At 30.7% G+C, this 12,526-nt stretch overlaps 1 protein-coding gene across 3 annotated transcripts in view; it reads left to right on the top strand.

The window, feature by feature from the left end:
- The window catches only part of LOC111053121 (UNC93-like protein), a 106,716-nt gene extending 101,369 nt beyond the window's left edge, over window positions 1–5,347 (top strand). For all 3 annotated transcript variants that reach the window (XM_039431246.1, XM_039431245.1, XM_039431244.1), the window contains exon 7: window positions 1,184–5,347. In XM_039431246.1, the coding sequence (XP_039287180.1) occupies window positions 1,184–1,527 (344 nt within the window). In that variant the 3' untranslated portion in view covers window positions 1,528–5,347. The remainder of the gene's footprint in view (window positions 1–1,183) is intronic.
- The last annotated feature ends 7,179 nt before the right edge of the window (window positions 5,348–12,526 follow it).

Below are 12,526 nucleotides of genomic sequence, written 5' to 3'. Positions count from 1 at the left end.
TAAACTACCATCTTCCAAATAAAACACACTCGGTCACAATTCTGCAATCTGCAATGGTCCCACAGTTGGCTATCATGCATCATCTGACTGACAACTTGGACATTCACTGCTATTTGACCTCTGACGATTCGTTCGTTATTTGTAACATTCAGGAACAACAATTATTACTGTTATTTGTATATGAACTAACTTTGTTGGGGAATAAACTTATATTGTCGTATTGTTACAGATTTAGGCCTAGTATTTGATAGTATTAATTTGAAGGTTTAATATTCAATAAAATGCTCAATTTAGATAGTTACTTGAGATTGTTTTCTCATATTCAATAGAATGTTCAATTTGAATAGTTACTTGAGATTATTTTCTCATATTTTAGAGAACAGATATGTATCTCCGAATCTCCACTAACTCAATTCATGCATTTTTATTGTTTCTGTTTTTTTCACGATATCGAAAGATCATCATCAATGCCCTGTTTTAAGCATTAGAGAAAAGGAATATTTTCCAACTTTATTCAGCTTCAGTTGAGAATAGAATAGAATTTTCCGTATCTTGTCATGCCTTCTTAGCACATTACATTGTACAATGCATCAGCACCAACGTGAATATACTCATTGTCTCTCATTGGTCATATTCGGTGTGAATGAAAACGGTCAATTTCGTTCAACCAACCATTCTCAAATCTGTGGTTTCAGTACAGTAGTCCTTTTTTCTCTATCTCATAGCCTATGAGTTTTTGTTTACGCCGGTATATACAAAACACTTGATTCTGAACACATATCCGATAATAAATTGATCATATTTTCGGATAGAAAGAGAGTCTTCTGAGGGTTCAATAACATAGAATTCTGTTTATCTTCATTTAATCGGTATCGCTTGTGAAATATTCTTCCTCCTCTCCTTAGTCAATCAATCAATCACTTTATTCAATACATACAATGTATATTGTACATGAATGAGTCATCCACATTAAACGATACTTACTATTCTAAAGTCGATTTCAAGCCATCTTTCATTTTTCCAGTGCTTGCACTAGTCGGTCTAGTAGGAACCGTACTACTAGTTGTTTTCAACAATAGTAGTTTTGTACAATAGTTGTTTTCTTTAGTTCTTCTCAAATCTTCGGTTTTAGGTTTCCTATTTTTCTCTGTTCTCTAAACCTATGTAATTTGTGTGTTTGCAGGTATCTACGGAACACTGTTCAGACGCAACAAGGAAGCGGCGTTCAGTAACTACCGTCTGTGGGAGAGCGCCGGCTTCGTGGTGGCCTACGCCTACAGCACACACCTGTGCGCGCGCATGAAGCTCTACGTCATGTTCGTGGTGCTGGTCATCGGAATGATCGGCTACTGCATAGTCGAGTTCCTGCACAAACAGAAGAAGCTGCGCATGAAGAAAGCAGCAGCAGCGGCCGACGCTAAGGCTCTGGCTGCAGCTGAGAACAACACGAGGCCGCCGCCAGTCGTCGAGGAGACCGATGACGAGAAGGACGACATCGACGATGAGATCATCATCACACATCTCTGAGGATCATCCTCGCGGGGACATCTAGCCGCTACCGTGCGTCACACACCCGACCGCTTCCGTGCTTGCGGTCTCTATCCCGGTGCTTGACACGTTGGACACTACTGTGGGATGTTATCACCAGAGAGAATAGAATGTAACATGAATGAACATAGAATATTACATTCTATACTCTCTGGTTATCACTACTGTTGGATGTTATCACCAGAAAGTATAGAATGTAACTTGAAAGAACATAGAATTATGTTACATTTATGAAAGAACATAGAATGTTACATTCTATACTCTCTGATAATCACTGTTCGTGACTATCCGTTCAAACAAACAATCATAATTGTTGACTAGATAAGTGATAAGCAGCCTGAGTTGCCGTACGAACTAATTTTACTTGTTTTTTTCTTGCTACCTGACCATCTCCAATTTTTGTTGGTTGAAAGTACTCGAAAGAGAGTACTTTGTGATACTCTTTACAATCATGAAGAATGTAGGCATACATTGAGATTTGAGAATGGCTTATAGAAGTCAAAGTCAAAATACATAAACAATAATCGAGTTTATACATTAATTACATTTTAAAAATGTATATATTATCTCATGTTTTCACTGAAAAGAGACACTGTGACTGAGTGACTTAGGATGAGACGATAATAAGCGTTCTTGAGGCGTTTTTAGAGTCGGCAGGGCAGGAAGCTCTCAGTTGGCTGATTGTGTTGTCGCCTCTAAAAACGCTCAATATCGTCTGGTTCTATTAGTGACGGACAAGTCACTAGTCTTCACCACATAACATTCTAAATTGTAATTGTTTGGGATATTTTCCCTGAACCATTTTTAGTATGGACGAAAAAATTAGAGATGGTAATGTACAAAATTGAATATATTTTAAGCAACGTCTCAAATCATTTATCGAATGTTTGTTCAATAGTTGTTTGTTAATAGCTGAGGATGGAATCCTTATTGTTTAGAGGACAACTGTAGGCATCAGCAATGCACTTTTTTGTGGAATTTCTCCACAAAATATCTTTTCGTGAAAGTATGGTCTTTCAAAGATGTGCCTTTTATCAAATTGATATTTTATTAATATGACTTACTCACTTACAGAAGAGAGTATATATATAACCTTTGTTATGTTCTTTATTATTGATTATAAGGTTGCATTGAATTTTCGAAGATTCAATAAGCTCTAAATATTGAAGTTGTGGAGTACGGTAACGTATGAAAACAACGTTCTTCATATAAGAAAAACCTTTCAACTATTAAATAGCCAATTTTAACAAGTCAACATTTCAACTTTCTTGATTGAATGGTTGTTGTTTCAAATGTAAATAGTGGAAATTATTGGCTACCCAACTGTTTTTAAAATATTTTTTTCGATATCAATTTCTCAAATATTAACATAAATTCATGAATGAAGTTGATATACAATATTAATGACAAGCAATTGAAACTCATTTCACTATTTCAAAAATGATAGAATTTTTTTGCTAGTAGAACGATGACACCCTTTCACCAACTGCCTATTTATCAATAAACAATCGACAACACGTTGACTTGACGCTTTCTAAGTTGTGTTGACAAACATTTTAGGTTGAGCACCTCGCACCTGATCGAATCAATCTGATGTAAGATTGTCTACATAACGGTAACGGTGCACATACAAGCACGGCGAGGACTTGTCTCTGTCTCTTGATGGACGTGAAATCTGTTGGATCCTATCCTTCTGAAAACCTGTTGTCACACTTATGGAACCGCTTCAAACCAGATTTTGCATACGCCGCTTTTCAGAACGACGGAGGAATTAGTAGTAAAAGTAATCAGTCAACAAATTTCAAAAACAAGCAATCTTACTTAATTCGCCATTTCCTATCGATAAGTGGATAAGTGATAGCGGATTAGCTGTTCTACCTACTTTTACAGTAGCTGCAAATTATTATAATCTCTCTCTCGGAGAAGTTTGCTATCAACGACTTCTCATTGTTGTTTAATTAAGTTACGTAAAGTAAAGCGCCAATCAATATTGAATCAGGGTGTGATATTTCAAATAAATTGAATCTGAAGTGATTTTATAAACTAACGTCTATTTTTTTAAAATACTTCTCAAAAACAAGAGTCGATCATTTGAAAATATTAATAATCTATTTCTGTAAAAACAATTCAATTCTATAAAAACAATATACCTATATTTATTTGTTCAAATATATGTCATAATTGTTCGCTATTACATCCAAACTGTACGATAGGTAGGTAGTTTTAAAATGGGTGAAAGCAATATTGATGACTAATGGATCATTGAGAGCCAAAATTCAGTTCATCCCATAAAATGTCATTCTCACTGCTCAACGATCGTTTCATTAATTCTGGTGACGAATCTAATGATCTAGAAAATTGTTATATTATTGTTTGAGAAAGAGATCGAGTGCAATATTGCGGTTGTGATCGTTAATGAATAAAATAGTATTAAAAACTATGAGAATTATTGTTGCTTATTGTTTAATTATTGATAAGGGTATATTTATCTTACAACTGGCCTTACCAACTTAAATAATCATATATTTTTGATTGTTATAGGCGTATTGTAGATTAATAACTCCTGTTACAAGTAAGGGGCAAGCATTGTGATAAATGTCAAAAATGTAAAAACTTCCATTAATTGTTAAACGTTTATAGTTGATAAACTTACATTCCATAATATTGTAAAAAGAGCGAGAGATTGTTGAACCTTAAAATATATCTAAGAGTTACTTCTAGTATAATAGTTTGTAATTGGATAGTATGATTGTTGCTTCAAAAATATGAGTCACGATATTTTTTATCAATTTGTTTCACATTTCGTCGTAGGAGTACCTCCTATGTAGGGTCATAGTAAAAAACGTTTTATGGTTAAAATTAAAGCCACTTCAAAATTGAATGTGAATGTTCGTTTTTTCATATTATCAATATCACAAATAACAATCTGAATTAAACTGAAACGTTTAGGCTATTTGACTAAATATAAACAATAAAAATAAATAATAAATTATACGAATATAACAAATAACAATTTGAATAAAACTGAATATAATCTGAATGATGATGATTATTCTCATAGCGGGAATATTTATGTTTGAAGAAAAAGGACATCAATGCTCTATCTCCATCATAATCATCTTAGAATGGATATAGGCTATGGGAAGCCAATTCATGAGGAGTCATTGCTTTTGAGTCTTGAAAATCTGTGAGCATATTTTTGAAGCTGCAACATGCAAAATGAGTGTGCCTGTGTATTTTTGTATATATAATTATTATTACAAGCATATGTAAGATACATTATAATTAGGATACTAACTTTAAATTGTTATTAATTCTAGTGCTTGTGATTTCCTGTTAGTTGAGTGATGTTTTGTGAATTATTTGAAAATAATCATGAATTGAAGGTTTGAGATCGGCTTTGGGTGGAAACCATACGAGTGAAATGATTGGTTGATGAGCTATTAGAAAATACAATGTTGAATGTACAATAATAATAATTTTTGTACAGAACAGTACTTATATGTTTGTAATTTAGTTTTGCTCCATTGTGATGTATTGAGTGAAAATCTCTGTTGGTGCTGACCTCTAGTTTTTGATGAAATTTTGATTGTGGATGAAGTTGAAATTTCTAAGTGATATTGATGTGGCTTGGACAATACATTCACAGCCGTGAATCGGCAATCAACTTACAACTATTTATTTCTCCAAATGAAATGATAAGATATCGCAGAATTGATATTAAATGTGTTTTTAAACGAGCCATATAGTTAGGATATAGTGATAATTGAAAATTTTGAATAAAAATCTTGTAGATTGAGATGTGCTTGATGTCATTGAAACCAAAACCTGATAAAACTATGGCGGATGTGAAGAAAGGTGCCCCGGTATATTGTTCATCAAGGCCGATTCATATTGTCTACTATACAGGTACTTCACAGCATCATATAAAGAAAAGATAGACCAAAAATATATCCATGGTATAGGTCGTTTATGTTCCAAATTCCAAGCCGATTACTGTCGACTACTGTCTATTATCACTGTTTTGGCCGGGCAAGAGTGTAGGAACTGCACAGTATGAGAGACTACCAGCGTCATATAGCTTCTCGAAAAATAACTACTAGGACTATCGGCTTGAATCAACACTGAAATTTGGACCATAAACGCCTTATAACATGGTATATCTCCTTATACTATATTTTCTCTATGACGGCATGTACTTAAAGGATTATCACTGTACCCATGTTAAGGTCCCAACTATACCGGGCGTTCTAGTCGCGCTGAATTTATCTCGCTTCAGAATACATGATCTCTTTTGGAGAACGTCTAATACGCTCGAATAGTTTACATCATAAAGGTGCGTACAGATATACGCGCCGCGAGTTGAGTAATTCACTTTTAATCAGCTGATTATATCTGTTTTTTTTACAGAAACGGTAAGATACAAATATAAAAAGCTTGGCATCAGCCGATTAAAAGTGAATAATGCTCATGTTCGCGGCGCGTAAATCTGAACGCATCTTTAGAGACAATTCATTCAGCTAACGAGCGGAATCAATTCATCGCGTTAAGACGCCCGTGTAGTAGGGGGCCTTATAAATCAGGCCCAGGCTTATAATGAGTCCCAGATAGCAGTACTCCACATTTTATTCAAGAGATTATCAAACCATAATTGTTTGATAATCAAATTAATTTTAATAATAATTTATTTGATTAAAATGCTAATTCATAATTTTATAATTATTATAAAATATGCCTACTTCGGAGTAGAATAATACAAAATTATCAGTACGAATATTCACCAAACAGAGAAATTTCTATATAAAACACTGCGTCATTGTGTATGAGAAATCAATTACTCCATTATATCAAGCTCAAAAAGGTTAATAAACTATAATTTCCTTGATTATTCGAGGCTATATCCCTCTTCTTATTCATTTCTGTAATTCCATTTCAATCTTATAGCGTTATCCAATAAATTACGTACATTGTTCTCAGAATTGATGAGCACAATTTTCACTGGACGGATGCTTATCTGTTATAATAAATGGCACAATAATTGTGGCTAGTTGAAATAGGTAACAGAATAGCCGTAGTGCCATTCATTTTCAACTGTCAGCATTTCTATATGAATAACATCAACGCTTCCCGTTCAAACGATGCCGACAGTTTGAAGCAAATCTTAGTGAGATTTCATATCAACAACGCCTGTGAAAATTGCACTGAGTTTGCCCTGTAACTCGAAAACCCATCATGTTGGACATGTGACCTTGACGCGTAATTGGGAAATAATGTGTATCTTGTACTTTATTGAGAGGTAATGTACCGAAATTGCGGGTTATTTCACAGCAATAGACGACCTTGAAAAGTATGAATTATTACTGCAAACATAAAAACTTCTGGAAAATCACACGGATAGCCCTACTCTGTAAATCTATAAATAATTTGCAGTCGCGATGTGCCTGAACGATGAACGCAAATCAAATTTCAATCCCTGATGAAAAGTAAAAAAAAAATATTGCTGTACGTACCAGTATTGATAATGCCAATCAACAGATTCTAATTTGAAAAACGAAAATCACCAGAATTATTTCCTGCACAAGATGCAGGATACTAACATATATAGTAATCTTTGAAAAACACTTATTGACAAGTTTTTTAAAGAATAAAGGGTGCTATAAGATTTATTTTGTTTTATTATAGTAATCTTTTTATGCAAAGATATATCCATATAGAGTACAAATATAGACTCTTCTTATCACGAATATGAGTATGAGTACTGGTTGCACAAAAGCCGATTAAATCTTAATCGTGATTATTTCCACGAGAACAAATCAGAGAAGCCGTCTTTCAAAAACGCCTTCTCGTGAAATTAATCACGATTAAAATTTAACCAGTTTTTGTGCAACCTAGCCTGAGTATTACAAGGCAATGAGTATCAACACTAATGTAGTGTGGAAGAAGCAATTAAAATTTTCCATGTAAAAATTGCCTCATTAATAAATTACGGTACCGGTATTATAGTTATAGATTATTTTCCCACAAATTTCAAGAATTATAATATAACACTTAACATAGTTATGTATTGTGAATACCGAGGAAATTGTGAAATAATATAGAAAAGCGTTTCTTTGTAAATTTTATTGATAACCATTTACAAAATGATACTTTTAATAATAATAACATGGGGAACAATGATTTTCTTTCTTAACATAATTCATGAATAATATTATTGAAGGTTGATAAATGTTATGGGGAACTTGATATTCAATTATTGACAACAAATCGTTATTAATATTAATCTGAGAATATTGAGATACCGTACTAATAATCTTGATCAATTTCATTATTTAACATTTTTATCAAGTCCTATTTAAACAAATAAAGTATAACTTGTTGATAACTTGAATTAATTCGAATACATTAAGTAAATAAAATATTTGAATATGAAATGTACTTCACAGAAGTCAATTTCAGAAGTGGATTTATTTTTTCTCGAAAGTGTGGTACTTCTTATCCAATTACATTATAAACTAAAAGAAGACTTGACAACTTTATAAATCCATTAATGAATAACCTTAGTTCTATATTCAGACATCTTCATCATATAAGTTGAAGACACCCCTGTTTCATAAGGCAAAAAATGGTAGGTAAACGAATCATCTAAGTAACTAAGTACTAAGTACCTTTTATAAGTACCTATAATATAAATACAATTTTAATTCAACGGATAGCTACTAAAATCAAGAAGACATTCAAAATAATTGATGAAAATTAAATATGTGGAGAATTGATATCTCTATACTTATGACTTCTATAATTCATGGTTTATTTCAGAGTATAAATTGTTTGTTTTCTTATTATTTAATTGATATCTCTAAAAGTATGACTAACATTCATGGTTTATTTGATAGTATGAATTGTTTGTTTTATCTTATTTTAGATGAATGTGAAAAATATTGAACAGAATATAAAAATAACAAGTAGAAGATACATTGATTTAGGAATGCTTGAGAGTGTGATTTAAAAGTTCTATAAAATATATTCATTCAATAAAAATTAAGTTGCATGTAAAATTATGTTGCGAATCGCACCAACAATCCAAAAATAATTCATTAAAAACTACCAAATACATCAATATTACTTTCACTTTGAACTAGTAGTCTATTACATTTTTTATTGTTATTTCAAATTTCAATATTTTTTACTCTTTAGTCTTAGTGCAACCATTAGGTTCAACAGTACCTAACTACACATAGATATAAAACATGAATAATAGAAGCAACGAGTGATTTTACATTCATATTAGGCCAAGTACAAAATAAGTACACATTGTTAAAAATTTCATTGATTTACAAAAAATGCACAATTGACGACTAACAAAGTTTACTAATAGGCTACATGCCGGAATTATTGCAAGGTGAAAGCATTTAGTAGAATTATTCTCTTTGAAAGATTTATGTTATTGAGCTAGACTAGATAGATCACTATCAGAGATACTATAATATTATAATATTCAAGATTTGTATTTAATGCGGCGAGTCCATTCCTAATTTTAGTGAATTTATCTAATAACATTGTACATTGATGAAGAACATAGAGCTACCTTTAGAACTGAGCATTATAACTACTGAAAACAACATATAATAACATTCTATCAAAAGTATTAATATTATTTACTAAATGATGGAACTATTTCAATCAACTGAAGTGTATAATTATTATAAATCTATTTGATAGAGTTAAGTGATAAAACCATTATAATTATCAGGTTAATCCGATTCTAATTTAGTTTCTCTACATTGTCTACATACATGACACAAAAATTCCAATAAAACGGAATGGATTAGAACCTTAGTTTCATGACAGTCTTTGAATTTTTCCATAAAAAAATAATGTTTCAAAAATTCTGTTAAAATCTAATATTATCTGATAGTTTCTGCATAAATTTTGAAGGTAATATGTTTGTATGATTATAATAACATGCGCTATTATAATTGCGAATCAATCATGAACAGTGTTTTTGAGCTCAATAATTTGAGCTAGAAGATTCAGTAACTTCTAGTAGGATTTTAAAAATTTGTGTTAGAAATAGTAAGGGCTATGCCTATTTTTCACTACTTTTATTGTCATTGAATGAAATGAATGAATCAATGGAATAGGAATATTGTAAAATCTTATAATAAAATTGAATAATATAATAGAAATTGCAAGCAAATTCATATAAGTTAAATTCAACTTTCAACTGAAAATTTGCAGTAATTCTCATGATATTGAAAAATAATCATTTACTAGCGTTGGAGCTGGAAAAACATTTGGGAACTACAAAGAATAAAATCTTCGAACTGCTCAAAATTCTTTCATTATCAAGTTGTTTAAAAATAATAAACATGCAAGTATAAGTTGTCAGTATGTGTATTTAAATTTTTAACAAAATCAGAGTTTGTAATGATTTGGAAATTAAAGACAACTATTCTGATTAAAACTTATGGAGTAGGTAGGTACCTTTTAGAAATGGTGAGTTACGTAATTAGAACCCCCACTTGAATAAAGGGTGCTATAACATTTATTTTGTTTTATTATAGTAATCTTTTTATGCAAAGATATATCCATATAGTGTACAAATATAGACTCTTCTTATCACGAATATGAGTATGAGTACTGGTTGCACAAAAGCCGATTAAATCTTAATCGTGATTATTTCCACGAGAACAAATCAGAGAAGCCGTCTTTGAAAAACGCCTTCTCGTGAAATTAATCACGATTAAAATTTAACAAGCTTTTGTGCAACCTAGCCTGAGTATTACAAGGCAATGAGTATCAACACTAATGTAGTGTGGAAGTAGCAAAATTAAAATTTCCCATGTAAAATTTGCCTCATTAATAAATTACAGTACCGGTATTATATTTATAGATTATTTTTCCACAAATTTCAAGAATTACAATATAACACTCAACATACAGTAACGTACTGTGAATACCGAGGAAATTGTGAAATAATATAGAAAAGCGTTTCTTTGTAAATTTTATTGATAACCATTTACAAAATGATACTTTTAATAATAATAACATGGGGAACAATGATTTTCTTTCTTAACATAATTCATGAATAATATTATTGAAGGTTGATAAATGTTATGGGGAACTTGATATTCAATTATTGACAACAAATCGTTATTAATATTAATCTGAGAATATTGAGATACCGTACTAATAATCTTGATCATTTTCATTATTTAACATTTTTATCAAGTCCAATTTAAACAAGTACAGTATAACTTGTTGATAACTTGAATTAATTCGAATACATTAAGTAAATAAAATATTTGAATATGAAATGTACTTCACAGAAGTCAATTTCAGAAGTGGATTTATTTTTTCTCGAAAGTGTGGTACTTCTTATCCAATTACATTATAAACTAAAAGAAGACTTGACAACTTTATAAATCCATTAATGAATAACCTTAGTTCTATATTCAGACATCTTCATCATATAAGTTGAAGACACCCCTGTTTCATAAGGCAAAAAATGGTAGGTAAACGAATCATCTAAGTAACTAAGTACTAAGTACCTTTTATAAGTACCTATAATATAAATACAATTTTAATTCAACGGATAGCTACTAAAATCAAGAAGACATTCAAAATAATTGATGAAAATTAAATATGTGGAGAATTGATATCTCTATACTTATGACTTCTATAATTCATGGTTTATTTCAGAGTATAAATTGTTTGTTTTCTTATTATTTAATTGATATCTCTAAAAGTATGACTAACATTCATGGTTTATTTGATAGTATGAATTGTTTGTTTTATCTTATTTTAGATGAATGTGAAAAATATTGAACAGAATATAAAAATAACAAGTAGAAGATACATTGATTTAGGAATGCTTGAGAGTGTGATTTAAAAGTTCTATAAAATATATTCATTCAATAAAAATTAAGTTGCATGTAAAATTATGTTGCGAATCGCACCAACAATCCAAAAATAATTCATTAAAAACTACCAAATACATCAATATTACTTTCACTTTGAACTAGTAGTCTATTACATTTTTTATTGTTATTTCAAATTTCAATATTTTTTACTCTTTAGTCTTAGTGCAACCATTAGGTTCAACAGTACCTAACTACACATAGATATAAAACATGAATAATAGAAGCAACGAGTGATTTTACATTCATATTAGGCCAAGTACAAAATAAGTACACATTGTTAAAAATTTCATTGATTTACAAAAAATGGACAATTGACGACTAACAAAGTTTACTAATAGGCTACATGCCGGAATTATTGCAAGGTGAAAGCATTTAGTAAAATTATTCTCTTTGAAAGATTGATGTTATTGAGCTAGAATAGATAGATCACTATCAGAGATACTATAATATTATAATATTCAAGATTTGTATTTAAGTGCGGCGAGTCCATTCCTAATTTTAGTGAATTTATCTAATAACATTGTCCATTGATAAAGAACATGGAGCTACCTTTAGAACTGAGCATTATAACTACTGGAAACAACATATAATAACATTCTATCAAAAGTATTAATATTATTTACTAAATGATGGAACTATTTCAATCAACTGAAGTGTATAATTATTATAAATCTATTTGATAGAGTTAAGTGATAAAACCATTATAATTATCAGGTTAATCCGATTCTAATTTAGTTTCTCTACATTGTCTACATACATGACACAAAAATTCCAATAAAACGGAATGGATTAGAACCTTAGTTTCATGACAGTCTTTGAATTTTTCCATAAAAAAATAATGTTTCAAAAATTCTGTTAAAATCTAATATTATCTGATAGTTTCTGCATAAATTTTGAAGATAATATGTTTGTATGATTATAATAACATGCGCTATTATAATTGCGAATCAATCATGAACAGTGTTTTTGAGCTCAATAATTTGAGCTAGAAGATTCAGTAACTTCTAGTAGGATTTTAAAAATTTGTGTTAGAAATAGTAAGGGCTATGCCTCCT

This window comes from Nilaparvata lugens, chromosome 6 (assembly GCF_014356525.2).
Source record: "Nilaparvata lugens isolate BPH chromosome 6, ASM1435652v1, whole genome shotgun sequence".
Classification (NCBI taxonomy): Eukaryota; Metazoa; Arthropoda; class Insecta; order Hemiptera; family Delphacidae; genus Nilaparvata; species Nilaparvata lugens.
The sequence above is the reverse complement of the archived record's forward strand: the minus strand, read 5'-3'. Positions and strand labels throughout refer to the sequence as shown.